This window comes from Pelmatolapia mariae, unplaced genomic scaffold, assembly GCF_036321145.2.
Source record: "Pelmatolapia mariae isolate MD_Pm_ZW unplaced genomic scaffold, Pm_UMD_F_2 NODE_ptg000580l+_length_27190_cov_1, whole genome shotgun sequence".
Lineage (NCBI taxonomy): Eukaryota > Metazoa > Chordata > Actinopteri > Cichliformes > Cichlidae > Pelmatolapia > Pelmatolapia mariae.
Window position 1 is genome coordinate 11,505 of NW_027052264.1, and position 15,203 is coordinate 26,707.

General features: G+C 42.1%; 1 protein-coding gene across 1 annotated transcript; it reads left to right on the forward strand.

Moving 5' to 3' along the window:
* The first annotated feature begins 10,763 nt into the window (after window positions 1–10,763).
* On the forward strand, window positions 10,764–14,278 carry LOC134623368 (uncharacterized). Its single transcript, XM_063468532.1, has 4 exons — window positions 10,764–10,929; window positions 12,110–12,445; window positions 12,684–12,827; window positions 14,133–14,278. The coding sequence occupies exons 1-4, from the start codon at window positions 10,869–10,871 to the stop codon at window positions 14,276–14,278; spliced, it is 687 nt and encodes a 228-aa protein (XP_063324602.1). The 5' UTR covers window positions 10,764–10,868.
* The last annotated feature ends 925 nt before the right edge of the window (window positions 14,279–15,203 follow it).

Consider the following 15,203-nt stretch of genomic DNA (forward strand, 5'->3'; position numbering starts at 1 on the left):
TCATACACAAGGGGTCCGTTCTTCGTACCTCACTTACTACATCCAAGATCAAATCATCGCGCTAACTTTGAGCTCGCTAATCCAGTTCTCCGAACACACCTGTTGTTGACAATTTGTATAGCTGGATGAAGTAATCTGAGATCACTGGGTGGCTTAAAAGGGACTACGCATCAATAGTAGAAACATTGATCTGCAACCCTGTGATTGGTCGGCGAAGATGTCGAAGGAGCGCGCTCAGTATTTTATGGCAGCAGAGCAAGAACTCTTGATTGAGGGATATTAGGAGTTTCAGAGTTTAATCAAAACGCAGGGGAACACTGCAAAGGCTGCAAAAGCAAGGAGAGAGGGCTGGCAGAAAGTTGCTGACAAACTAAGCTCGTAAGTAATTTATTATATTATATTATATCATGTGATATTATATTATACCACATTATTTTATCTTACACCATATCCTCTTTCACATTAGAGCCACAACAGGACCCACTAGAACAAGTAAAAGTGAAATATAAGAATATACTACAGAATGGTAATATCTAATATATATATATATGTATATACAGTATATATATATATATATATATATATATATATATGTATAGAGAGAGAGAGAGAGAGAAAATAATACCCTCACGGGAATATCGATATCTCTCTATGAGCACACTGTCGCGCTGAGCTAAAGGATCCCGTCTATCCCGCAATATACGCTGAATTCTGAAAACTCTCCTTATCAATCTTGCACCTTCCTTGCTCCCGTACAAACGGATAGGACATGGCTGCGACAGACTTCCCAAATCCTCCTTTGCTTTTATAGCCGTGGTCTCTCATCTTGATTACACGAAGTAATTTACTATTACTACTCTAAAATATGAATTACATCTGAAATAATCAAATACATGAAATAGAATGATTAATAGTGCATTTCCCTTTTTTTCGGAAATGACCTGTATGTATCTGTATGAAATCAATAAAAGCATCAAATGCTGCATTATCTTTAGTTACATTGATAATATTTATTTATGGAAAAACAGTGGCGAAATATCACTTTTGCTTTCGTATAAATGAAGCGGACATACCTGAGTGGCCGCCGTCTAATCCTGTATACATAAAGTAAGCCTGCTCCCGAGCAGGTTTACACTTACGGATCTGTTGCTATGACAGCAAGTCCCGGATGAGCTTTGGAGAACCGAATGATCCAAGATCACGTGAAATCGTCAACAATCAAATCCGACTAACTTATTAGGCGAGGTACGAAGAACGGACCCCAGGTGTTGGAATTTGTTTCTATGAGACATAAAAAAGGGTGAACAGAGCAACAATCCTGAACTCTGTGTTTTCACTCTTTCAATACTTTTATTATACTGTTTCTGCAGGTAAAACCACAGCAGCTTCCTTCAGACTGGAGTTAGTGTGAAGCTGATGAGCTTCTCACTGCAGTGTGTTCTGGTTTGGTTAATAATCGTGTTCATGCTGTGAGAACATGTTTGCTTTGAGCTCTGTGGTGAAGAGTGTCATTGTGCACTGGAAGAAGATGCAGCTTTGTGTTCGTCCACCTGCCTTTTTCTCAGAAACTAAACCCAGTTCTTTGTGATCACTCTGAGTTTCACAGCAGACATGTTAGGACGGAAAAAAATGGTTTATAAAAAGGCAACACTTAATATCTTCAAAAGGCCGCATAAAACAGAATAATAACGTGTAATAACATCACAGCACTGTTGCAGTCATTTTAATGTGTTTATTGTACAGACACCGATTCAGCTGTGGTCCACTCAGCAGTGAGAACTGAAGACGTCAGCTATGGACAAACAACCATCAGAACAAGGAGGCTCAGGTACAGCTGCTCTTTATCTTTGACTGTGGACAGAGACAAGCTAGCTGCTCAACCTGTTTACAGACATCATGCTAAGCTAAGCTAAGCTAAGCTAACAACACCATGACTCATGCTCAGAGCTCAAATTAAGTCAGCTCATTGTAGTTGTAGAGGCTAAGCCTACGCTTGAAGCCACTGAGGTGGCCGTTAACGGGGGGTGACACGATGTCACTGGTATGGATGAATTAAGTAAACAGTGTCTGTGAAGGTTCTCAGTCATCCAGGTCATCGTAGACTAAGGAGCTTGTAAAGAAAAGCGTCTGGACTTCTTGAGTTGCTTGAAGACGTTTCACCTCTCATCCGAGAAGCTTCTTCAGTTCTAAGGATCAGTGGTGGAGAGTCCCAGATTTAAACCTAGAGGGAGTTTCCCCCCCAAAGGGGGACAAAGGACCCCCTGATGATCCTCTACCTAATCACATGAGCCAAGGTGTGAAAGCGGGTGTGGGTCCTAATCAGCCAGAGTTTCGGGTGAGCTCATTGTGAAACCTGGCCCCACCCTATCATGTGATTTCCTGAGGTCAGATGGCCCAGGGTGTGAGTGGGCGTTAAGGCATCTGGGAAGGGATCTCAAAACTGGATTATAGATGGCAGACAGTTGGTGTCGTAAACCCCCGCCTCTGTTCAAAAGTGGTCGCTCACAGTGGACGTAAATGGCTTCTTTCACTCCTCTTTCAAACCATCTGTCCTCTCTGTCCAAAATGTGAACATTGGCATCCTCGAAAGAGTGACCTTTATCCTTTAGATGCAGATGAACTGCTGAGTCTTGTCCCATGGAGGTGGCTCTTCTATGTTGTGCCATGCGCTTGTGAAGTGGCTGTTTGGTCTCTCCGATGTAGAGGTCTGGGCATTCCTCGCTGCACTGTACAGCATACACCACATTGTTCAGTTTGTGTTTAGGAGTTTTGTCTTTAGGGTGAACCAGTTTCTGTCTGAGTGTGTTGCTGGGTCTGAAGTACACTGGGATGTTGTGTTTGGAGAAAACTCTCCTGAGTTTCTCTGATACACCGGCTACATAGGGGATGACAATGTTGTTGCGTTTGTCCTTCTTATCCTCCCTCGCTGGTGTCGGATCTTCTTTTCTGTGCATCTTTGCTGACTTTATAAACGCCCAATTAGGATAACCGCATGTTTTAAGTGCTTCCTCTAAGTAAACAGTCCAATAACTCCAGCAGTACTTATCTTGTCCTTTTTGTTCTTTATTCCAATATCATCTTGACATAACAGCGCAGCGGTCACAAACTGTTTGCCTTCGTACAATTAACGACACACACCTGACGCTGATTACGTGCGTCTACCTTAAATACCTTTACATGAACAAAACAGAAAAAGGTGACCTCTAGCGGCCACATAAGGTATTAACCCAAAAATGGCTCCTACGCGTATCTATATCTGTTTTAGGCTAAGTGCCTTTTGTTTAGATGAGTTTAGGGAAGTCATATATGGGGTCATGCTTTGTGGTCTGGTGGTGACTAACAAATACACATCTGTACTCTGTACAGAAAACCAGTAATAAACATTAAACCACAACCACAGACCAAAAACAGCAGAAAGATCAGTCAGTGGCTGCAGCACAGGATGTATCTGTTTGATACTGAAGAGTTTTGTTTTTGTTTTGTTTATTTATAAGTCAAAATGTACTACAAACTAAGAACATGTGACTCTGCTGGACTTCCATCTAGATCACATCTCCTAAACCAGCGCAGAGCTACTTCTGTTAAACACAAGTGATTAAAAACTGTGTTAAAAACTGTGATGATTCAAATGGCCACGAATCACGTTTAACATCTGCTCCCATCTACTGGTGAAACAGGGTGCTACAGTAGAGCAGCTGCTTTATAAATCACAATACCCAGGGGTCCCCAATCCCAGTACTCGAGGTCCGGTGTCCCTGCAGGTTTTAGATGTGTCCTTGATCCATCACAGCTGATTTAAATGGATAAATTACCTTCTCAACATGTCTTGAAGTTCTCCAGAGGCCTGGTAATGAACTAATCATGTGATTCAGCTGTGTTGACCCAGGGTGAGACCTAAAACTTGCAGGGACACTGGCCCTCGTGGACTTGGATTGGGGACCCCTGGTTTAACCTCTTAAATCTACCATATTTGAGAAATTGTGAAACTATAGTACACAATATCATCAAAGATTTTACAAAGATGAAGAAATCTCTCTGAAAAGGAAAAACTACGGTGGTTGTGCTACTTTATTAATTCTTTTTTTTTATTTTGTGATGCTGTAAAAGCTGATTTTAGTGCTGTTTCACATGTTGAACCAGTTAATGATTCATTGATTTTATTCATGGTAAATGGTAAATGGCCAGAGGGGCCGATGGCGCGATATGGCAGCCTCGCTTCTGTCAGTCTGCCCCAGGGCAGCTGTGGCTACAACTGTAGCTTGCCTCCACCAGTGTGTGAATGTGAGAGTGAATGAATAGTGTAATTGTAAAGTGCTTTGAGGGCCCCGAAAAGCACTATATAAATGCAATCCATTATTACTATTTATTATTAAATGGCCTGTATTTATATAGCGCTTTACTAGTCCCTAAGGACCCCAAAGCGCTTTACATCTTCAGTGATCCCCCCATTCACACACACATTCACACACTGGTGATGGCAAGCATTGTAGCCACAGCCACCCTGGGGCGCACTGACAGAGGCGAGGCTGCCGGACACTGGCACCACCAGGGCCTCTGACCACCACCAGTAGGCAATGGGTGAAGGACACAATGACTGAGACTGTCCAAGCCGGGGCTCGAAGCGGCAACTTTCTGATTACAAGGCGAACTGCCAACTCTTGAGCCAAGATCATGCAGCTGCAGTCAGTCCAATAAACCCTGACTGTCGAGGTGCTGACTGAGACTGCCTGCCTGCAGCAGAGATGAACCTGAGATTTGAGTCTGTTCCTGTCACATGGATGGAGGATCGTTCACAGAGTGGAAATCTGCTCTGAAGCTGCTGTGAACTGAAATGATGTTACTCTTCCTGCACTGATTCACTCTGAACTAGAGTGTGATTTAAACAGAGAGTAGAGCGGAGATGAGTTCAGGATATTTGTGACTGGTGGAGGGTGACCATAGTGACCACGAGTGAGTTATCAGCTAAAGCTAGTTAGCTCGATTATCAAGCTGCATCAAAAGATGGTACAGAAGCTTCATACAGACTGTCATACCTGTTAATCAACATCCAAAAAAAAAACAGTCCAGAGGTCAGAGTACAGAAAATAATAATGCAAGCTTTAAGCTTTAATACAACCTAAACAGGTAGACTATATAAGAAATAATAATACAATAATAATTACACACTGTACAGTTGTTATGAAGGCCAATATTAGCAATAGGGACCAGAGGACCAGGACCAAAACGGAAGCCCCAAAATTCCAACCAAGAAGCGGACGAGGCAGAGGCTGGACCAGGCGACGCTGAAGCGGACGAGGCAGAGGCTGGACCAGGCGACGCTGAAGCGGACGAGGCTGCTGGACCAGGCAACGCTGAAGCGGATGAGGGGGCTGCTGCAGGCGACGCTGAAGCGGCTGAGGGGGCTGGACCAGGCAAGGCAGAGGCTGAAGCGGAGGCTGGACCAGGTGAGGAAGAGGCTGAAGCGGAGGCTGGACCAGGCAAGGCAGAGGCTGACGCTGCTACTGCTGCAGGCGTGGATAAAGCTGCTACTGCTGCAGGCGTAGATGAAGCTGCTGCTGCTGCAGGCGTGGATGAAGCTGCTGCAGGTGTGGATAAAGCTGCTGCAGGCGTGGATGAAGATGTTGCTGCTGCTGCAGGCGGGTGTGAAGCTGCTGCTGCTGCAGGCGGCGTGAGTGAAGCTGTTGCTGCTGTAGGCAGTGTGGGTGAAGCTGCTGCTGCGGCAGGCAGTGTGGGTGAAGCTGGTGGTGGAGGAGCTGGTGGCTGGACGGGCTCCTCAGGCCCCCCAGCTGACGAGGAAGGTTGCTGGACGCTCTCCTCGGGCCCTCCAGCCGACAAAGCAGGAAGCTGGCTGGGTTCTCCTGAACCCCCAGCTGACGAGACTTGAGGCTGGACGGGCTCCTCGGGCCCTCCAGCTGACGAGGCAGAAGGCTGGACGGGCTCCTCGGGCCCTCCAGCTGACGAGGCAGGAGGCTGGACGGGCTCCTCGGGCCCTCCAGCGAAAACAGTCTCAGAACCAGTGGGCACCGGGGCCCCTGGCACACACAGGGCTGAATCAGCAGGCACGGAGGCCTCTGGCAGGGACAGAACAGGATCAGCAGGCACACGGGCCTCTGGCAGACACGGAACAGACTGCAGCTGCGTGGAGCACCAACCCTGCTCAGGCAGCGACAGCCGGGTGCAGTCCTCAGCTGGGTTCTTAGCCTCCAGGGGTCCAGAGTCAGCTAAGGGCTGTAATTTAAGCTCTGGTGAGGCCCCGGAGCAAGTAACAGTCTCTAAAATAGCCAGCTGTTGAGGAACGATTATATTTTTAAGGTGTTTGTCTCTCTGCAAAAAATACGTACCAGAAAAAGAGTCCAAAATGTGAGGCACAGACACAGCCTCCATTACAGAGGGAGTTGGAAACTCTGGACTCGGACCTCTCTCTCCCACAGTCAACACAATACCCGTCATAATTACAAACAGAGAGCAACACAATTATCATAAATCCAGTAACTCCAAAAACATTAATAACCTCCAGCCTCTTCAAAGATCTCAGCATTCATTGAACCCTACTGTCAAAAATCCACCAGTCTCAATTAGTATGGCACTTTTAAATGTCCGCTCTCTGTTGAATAAGTCTTTTATTATTAATGATTTAATTTTAGATAATAAACTTGATTGTTTATTTTTAACTGAAACATGGCTGGGTTCGGATGCACCAGTTGTTCTCACTGAGGCCTCCCCACCAAATTTTAATTTCTCTTTTTCCTTTAGAAGTGGTAAGAGAGGTGGTGGGACTGCATCTTTAACCAACAACACACTCACCACCAAACAAATTTTATTTGATCATTTTACCACTTTCGAATTCCATGCTATTGTTTTCAGCAGCCCTCCAGTTTTATCTGTCACAATTTATAGACCACCTAAAGACAGTGCTGCTTTTACCTGAGGAGACACTGGACAGCTTTGTCCTGGTTAATGCTGAGAACCTTAAGAAAGTTTTCTCCACAGTGAGACCCACCACATGTCTTTTAGATCAAATCCCCTCTTTACTTTTTAAAACACTTTATGGATTTTTTTGAAGCTGAGCTTTTATACATGATGAATTGCTCTCTTCAGTCGGGTGTCTTCCCTGCTGCCTTTAAAACAGCGGTGGTGAGGCCCCTTCTGAAGAAGAGCAATTTGGATTGCAATGATTTTACGATTTAATAACTACAGACCTGTATCCAACTTACTATTTTAAGTAAAATTTTAGAAAAACTTGTTTTTACTCAGATTAATGATTTTCTGAATGATAAACAGATCCTAGAGATATTTCAGTCTGCATTTCGGGTGAACCACAGCACAGAGACTGCTCTCCTAAAGGTTTTAAATGATATTAGATGTAACTGGGCAACCCGTTCTCACTCCCGACGCGTAAAATACTGATGATTTGTCACGTCCCTTAACTTCTCATGCTGACGCTGAAGGTACCCTTCCACGTTTTTATGCAATGCTGTGGGTTGTCAATTCATTCCAATAATAACCCCGTCATGGCGAAACGTGACGCCTTGAAGTACAATCTAACTGGAGAACCGGGGACCCTCTCCACGAACGGGTTTTTGTCCCTAATTTAATGCTTTCTTTTAATGACATCGTTAACATTTCTCAACAAAAACACATGAAAGTAACACTGATAATTCAACAATAAAATCGTTTCATTTTCCAAAGTGATTCACAATCTGAAAGTGCGCAGATTTAACATACATAATCCTTTTAATAATAATTAATACTTTTTGGCAGTGATTTATTTACAAGGAGTGAATGAATGAAGTGAATTTATAATTTGTATTCAAACAAAAAGGCAGTCCACCCCTACATACTCCTACATTAAACAAACATTGCTAACAGTGAACACACAGTCTGTCGGTTGGGTTGGGCCGAGGAAATATGCCCTGGCCGTCCATGGCGGTGTCTTCTTATGTGCTGCCTCCTGGTCATTAGCCAATCGGTACGATCCGTCCACCCTGGACGCACCAATCATGGAGAAACACCTGCACACTCAGATTAACATATTAAAAGTAAGACAACAGTCATAACATTAGTAAATACATTCTCACAGTGGTAATTGACAATATGTATGTTTATTGTAAGCAGTACTAGCATGTACCCTGAAAGTCATTTGGATGCATTAATAGTAACTTTGTTAACAAGTTGTATTTTCGGTTAGCATGCTAAGCTAGTCAGATGCTTTCTGGCTTGCACCTGTCTCTAATGTTCTATATGGGATCATAACTGTTCTAATTCTTGTTAACAGAATTGAGTGGTGCAGTTGCAAAACACACTGTTGATGATGACTGTTTGCTGTTACCTAAGATACAATTTATGAGCATGGATTCAAAAACTCACATTAAACTACATTTTGTCAAGTTTTATCATTTTAAATTAACTGATTCCAGCTCAAAGAGCATCAACATGTTTTCATGTTTCCATCTTGATGAGGAGCAGAAACTCTGAGGATTCTCCTGAACTACAGTAAGTCATCCCACAGCTTCTGCTTTATATTCTACATATTATTCAGTAAATTATAGATTATTACTGATAATCAGACGCATTCAGAGGGGGAAGGAGTAAAAAAAAAATCAGTAGTTCAGTAGAAGTACAGATACTCAAGCTATACAAATACTCTGGTAAAAGCTGAAGTACTAATTAAACCACTTTACTGAAGTAAAAGTGAAAAGTAAAGGCTCTAAAAGTATTTGAGTAAAAAGTAATCAGGGTTAAGTGGACGTGGCAGGTGGAGGAACCCTAAGACTGAGTGTGGAGTTGCAGCGTGGGATAAAGAAATAAGTCAGAATCATTTGTTTTTGAGCTCCAGCTTTTTCCAGGCTGTGAAACCAGTTCAGTCTTTATCCTGGTTATCTGCTATGGTTTTTTAAACCCAACAGATGGCGCTCTTCAGTGTCACACCAACACAGTGTCGACACAGCGAAATGAATGTGCCACACTCCATAAGGCGTCATCTACGCATCACTAGGGATCAGTAACTATAACCTTCATGGGACACAGCTGTGAGGGAATACAAGAAAGTGCAAAAAAGACTGTGACAACACGTACACACAGGATAACATGTGGGAGCACAGCTGAGCCAATCACAGAGGACGAGACAGAGAAAGTAGAGCTAGACATGAGAGACAAGGAAAAACAGACCAAAATAAAACGGCAGGAAACAGAAAAAACCTCCAAAGAACAAATAATCAGATCAATAACCGAAGAATATAAAGCCATGTGATTTCCAGGAAGTGCTGCAGCAGCTGCATGCTCTCTCCCTGCAGACTATTTGCTGCTGCTCATCTTGTCCATGTTTTCTCTGTTTCTGCTGCTTCTTCGTCCTCACCGTAAACTGATGTACTGAGAGACTCCTGCACTGATGTTTCACAGGAAAATCCAAACAAACTCACTGGTTCTCCATGAAGAGCAAAGATTTGTTCTCTGTGGCTCCAACACAACTTAAAGACAATCAAAGGTGGACAAAGTTCTGCAGAACAGCCACACAGGAGGTCATGACCTTTGACTTTTATCTTGACTTTTATTTAAGTTTAACTCAATTCACTGACAGACAGTGTGGAAGGTTGCCTCTACACATCCACCTGTTTTCTTTGAAACAAGGTCACTTCCTGTTACTGTAAATCGTCTGTGACGTTGCAAACGTGGTCTTGCGGGTTAAATGGTTTTGCTAGATGCATATATTTAAGAGGCATCTGTAAAAACTGAATGTCAAAGTGAAACAAGAGTCAGTTGGATCAGTTTAGTTGTGCTGAGGTCACAGATGAACTTGGTACATTTCTTTTAATGGTTTACTTTTTTTAAAAAAATTCTTGTGTACTTAAGGAAACTTCAGTAGTTTCCTTTTGACCTACAGAGAAAGCAGATGCATTACACCAACCTCACAGTTTTCATCTTCATATGGATTTTTGTTCCATGATCAGAAGAGTGTTTGAGGATTTAACAGATCTCTTAAGAACAACAGTAAGTATTTGCTGTCTTTTTCTAAAATCACTTACAGTCTTTTAGGTAAAACGTTTCAGTTGTCATGGTTACAGTTCAGTAAACATTCACCCACAAAAATGAGACTTTATTTAAAATGTAATTTGATTTCTAGTGGACGTTAATCTTGAAAAGCCTGAAACATTAATTTATTGGAAGAAAATCCAACATATCAAACATCACTCCAGCGCAACTTTGGTACGAAATGTTGAGTCGGAAGGTGTAGAGTCCAGCAGATGAACAACAGATCAGAAGAAGAAGAAGCATGAAATCATTGCTAGAAAATCCAACATATGAAACATCACGCTGATGCAACTGCGGTACGAGACGTTAAATCGAAAATGTTGAGTTTGAACGAGAAGCTGCAGGTGAGATTTAACTCTGAGATAAAACAGGAAGTTTTGGCTGCACAGTAAAAATATTTTCCTGAGACTTATTTTCATATTGAGTCAGTTTTTCTGTTTGGGACAATGAAACAAGAATCAAACTGCCGTCAGAAACAAAACGTTCTTCTGCTTCAGCGACTGAAACACAAACTGTTCCTACATGACGACACATGAGAGCTTCTGATTTTGTTCTGTGGAGATCGTTCAACAACTGAACACTGAAACTTTTCCACTTCACTTCGTTTGTTGTGACGCACTTATTTCTGCGCATCCTCAGTCCAACCTACCAAACGTCTAACGCGACGTCCTCAAAGACACGGAAGAGTTTGAACCGAAGCTTTAACTTTATTTAAACCTTAAATTTGATCTGATGTGTTCAGGTTTAAACTCAGGTTCAGTTATTGAGTGAAAACACCAACAGACTCAGACATTTAGAACAAACTAAGAGTCAGATCAGCAGAAACAGAGAACACGGACATGTCTGCTGTAACTGCGTCACTCTGCTCCACGCTGATGTTTGTCCTGTTCGTCTCTGCAGGTCAGATTTAACTGTTAGAAACTAAACTGAGTTTATTTCTGAGATAAAGAGTCTCAGTCTGGTTTACATGCTGATAATATTTCTCTAACAATTAGTTTCTGATTCGTTCAGTGTTGCGATCGACACAAAGCTGGGTGGAGTCTGTGTGTGTTGGTGCAGTTTGCAGCACAGACACAAAGAAGTGTAATGTGTGTGTCAGTGTGATGTGTTGTAGTGTCAGGAGTCAGTATACAGCTACAAAGCTTTTTGTTCAGTGTATACAAACAGCTGTAGCTCCATAAAGGCAGCATGCAGAGACTCACAGTGTCTTATAATGAGAGGCTGCTTTCGCTCACACATTATGTTCACTTATTATCAGCACATGTTGTTGTTTGTGCAACAGAGTTATTGTAGTTTTGTATTTTCTCATTAGTTTTTATTCCATTTGGACTTTTTGTGTTTAGTTCAGTTTAGTTTCCAGATGATTTTCTTCTTTTTCAGGTTTGATTATTTATTGCTTGAAGAGTTTTTAATGGTTTTATTCTTTTTTCATTCTTACTGTTTGGAGGTTTGTGTCAGAGGCCAGATTTAGGAGCATCAGTACAGCTGTTCCAATAAAAGCAGAGACTCAGTCTGACAGACATCCAGAGTCTCAATGAACTCGTCCATCAACAACATTTGATCAAACTAACAGATTCTAAAACTAAAGATTTGTTTTTATTTGTTCACAAAATGGTTTCAGATGATGTTTTTCATCCATCTCAGTCTTTCTCATGAACTTTGTCTCCAAACCTCTCAGCCTGAGCTTCCCTCTGATCAACTCCTTCATAATCTCGTCCTTTCTGCTCTCAATGAAAATCTGAACATGTTCAGCTCGGCCTCCTGTCTTTGTGTCAGAGTCTCCAAAGCAAACATCACAGCAGCTCACTGCCATCTTTAAACCTTCCCTTTCACTCTTGCTGCTGTCCTTCTGTCACAAATCAGCCCTGATGAAGATGCTCGGGATCAGGTGAGGAGGAGGAGAAGACTCGCTGTGGTGACGCCTGAAGGGAGCAGCTGACACAAGAAGAGACACAATCAAAGATCATCATCTAATAACAGAAGACAATCTTTTATTGTGTGTTTCTGATTGGCTGCTGTAGAAGTGAACAGGTGTACTTTGACCTTTAACCTCTCTGCTCTGTGTTGTTTCCTCTTTCAGACCAGAAAAACATCACAGCTGAGTCTGGACAGGACGTCACTCTGACATGTCGAGCTCCAAACAACAACATCATAGTTTTAGAGTGGAGCAGAGCTGACCTGGTAGATGAATATGTCCTTGTGTACCGGGATTGTCAATTTACTCCAGATGACCAGCATCCATCTTTTAAGAACCGGGTGGATCTGCAGGACAGACAGATGAAGGATGGAGACGTGTCTTTGATTCTGAAGGATGTGACGATTAATGACACTGGAACATACGAGTGTGGTGTTGTCCAGAGAGAGGGAGACAGTATGAAGCTCATCAACTCCACCTACCTTCATGTTGATCCTCCAGGTGAGTGAGTAGAGTTGAGTGTGTGTGTGATCAGAGGTGAAGCTGCTTCCTGGTTGTTGATGTTTGTTTCTAAAGATGTTGTTGATGAGACTTTGTAGAAAGCAGCTGGTCTGAGTGATGTGATCAGAGTGCAGTAGATAATGTCTGACAGCAGTTTGAAGAGGAAATGGATTCTGTTCTGTTCTTCACTCATCACCTACCTGACAGCTGACACCTCACACCTGTTTCTCACCTGCAGGTCAGACAGGAGGATCTGTTGGACTGAAAGTTGGTCTGTCAGTTTCTGCTGTGCTTCTTGTTGCTGTTGTTGGTTTCCTGATCTACAGAAGATCTAAACTGAATCCTGCTGATCCACATGTAGCAGAGCGTCTTCAGCATGAATGTGAGTCAGATGAACAAACACAAAGATACATAAATAAATGATGGTGAACATCCAGCAGACGGCTGTAGAAAGCTGGATGTTCAGAGTCTGATGTTATTTCTCTGATGATCATCATGTTCAGACTCAGACCAACAGTGTGTGTCTGTGCTGTCTGTCAGTGACTCTGAACTACAGTTTCTTCATCTTCAGGCTGTTCATGAGATTTACTGACACAAAGTCAAACTGTGTTACAAACACACATGAATTTCTGAGCTCTGATCTCAGAGTCAGTGAGTGTTTTTGTGTTGGAGCTTCAGCTGTTTGTAAGAACTTGTTCTGTGAGAGATGAACAACACAGACCTGAGATCAGCTGTTACACACACTGAATGAAGTGACAACACAAACGCTGTGTGATGATCTGAGTGTAGATGAAGGTCTGTGGATTCTAGACGATCAATAATCTGCCTGATTGTGTTCAGGATCATTGATCAGTTACAAATGAATGAGCTGTGACTCAGTTTGGATGTAGAAATGTTGTCTCAGTCAAACTGAGCTCTTTCATGTTTCTATGAACTTTGTGTGTGTTGAATGCAGCAGGAAGAAAAACAAAGTGTGTGTAACAACCCTCTCTGTAACTGATGCTGCTTATTTTACACTCAGCAGGTTTCATCATCTTTTCATTAAATACAGCTGAGAGTGTTTTACAGTCACAGTGTTATGATTGTTATGAAGCTACAGATTTATGGAGCTGCACACTCACAGATTTCTGTCTGATCCTGATACTCTGAAACTTTTATTGAACTTTTGTTACAGAACAAACATAAATAATGTTCAGCTCCATATTTACATGTGTTCAGCAAACGTTACCATGGTGATTTAACCAGGTTTGTGAGACAGACGACTCTGTTTGCCCGACACAGCTCACTAACACATCACTCTGGCTTCATATTTAAATTCTTCTGTTATGAAACATCAACATGTTAACAAACTATAAGCAGGAAGTGCTGAGTGTGGCATCAGGTTAGACTGAAGCTGAGTGTAGGAGGAGCAGCGACAGCTGCACATGTGCAGATGCTGCTGCAGTCACACACACCAGTGTGACAGGAGTGTGAGAGAGATTAAAGAGAACGAGACAACAGAACAAGTTCAACTATGAAAACTTTAAAACATTTAAATAACTGCTGGATGTTCAGAGGTTCATTAAATCCAACATGACTAAAAACTGAAATGTCAAAGGAAATAAACAAAATATTTAAAGTCAATCATTCTGATCATAATTGTACTTTGACCTTTAACCTCTCTGCTCTGTGTTGTTTCCTCTTTCAGACAAAAACATCCCAGCTGAGTCAGGACAGGACGTCACTCTGACATGTCGAGCTGTAAATAATGAGTCAGAGAAAATGAACCAACAGCTTCATCAGCCTGAGGTTGATCCAACACAGACTGAGACATCTCGCTCAGTCTCATCCTGACACTCTGACATTTTCCAACGTCGTCCACATAACTTCTGCTGCAGGAATAATTTTAAAAATGTAATTTTGTAGATATTTTAAAGTTTTATGTTTTTGTGGCTCATTAGTGGACTTTTGTGCAATTATATAACTGCTCTTTTAATCATGCTTGTTTTAGCTGTTTTTTGGTGATTGTAGAAATGGTTTATATGGACATTTAGCTTCTAAAGTTTCTCGTGGAGACCACACATGTTGGTATTTGCATGAACGAAGTCGTGGATGGTTGCATACCTCCTCAGTAGTGCTGCAGATTAATGATAATCAGTCTGACTCAGGATCCAGTGATCAGGTTCAACTGAATGATTCATGCAGATTTTATTTGTTCATGCTGGTCTATAAAGCTCTGAATGGTTTAGGACCAAAATACATCAGTGACCTCCTGACCCACTATGAACCTTCCAGATCTCTCAGGTCTGGTTTCTTATCAGTTCCCAGAGTCAGAACCAGATATGAAGAAGCTGCATTCAGCTTTTATGCTCCTTATATCTGGAACAAACTCCCAGAAAGCCTCAGATCAGCTGAAACACTCAGTTTATTTAAATCCAGATTGAAGACTCAAATGTTCTCAGCTGCATTTGAATAAAGCACCAAATCTGCACTGTTTTACTTTTAAGCTTAAATATCAAAACATACATTTTAACTACTTATTTTATCTACTGTTCCTTTTTTTCCTCATTTTTTGTTTTTAGTGTCTATTTTAGAGCTATATAAATATCCTTCATTCAGGCATTTTAACATTATTATTTGTGATTAAAAAGTGTAGCTGCTTGTTTTCTATGTTTGGTCTTGTATGTGTGTTTGTGTTTCCTGCTGCTCACACACAGGATTAGAAAAGCCTGAAAACTCAGTGATCACAGAGTCTGTGAACTCCAAATGTTTGCATGTA

What these genes read in the sequence shown, in the direction of transcription:
- LOC134623368 (XM_063468532.1), top strand. Translation starts at nt 10,869, where the DNA reads ATGTCTGCTGTAACTGCGTCACTCTGCTCCACGCTGATGTTTGTCCTG. An exon ending in TGTCCTGTTCGTCTCTGCAG is followed by an intron (nt 10,930 to 12,109) that starts GTCAGATTTAAC and finishes TTCCTCTTTCAG; the next exon opens with ACCAGAAAAACATCACAGCT. An exon ending in CCTTCATGTTGATCCTCCAG is followed by an intron (nt 12,446 to 12,683) that starts GTGAGTGAGTAG and finishes TCTCACCTGCAG; the next exon opens with GTCAGACAGGAGGATCTGTT.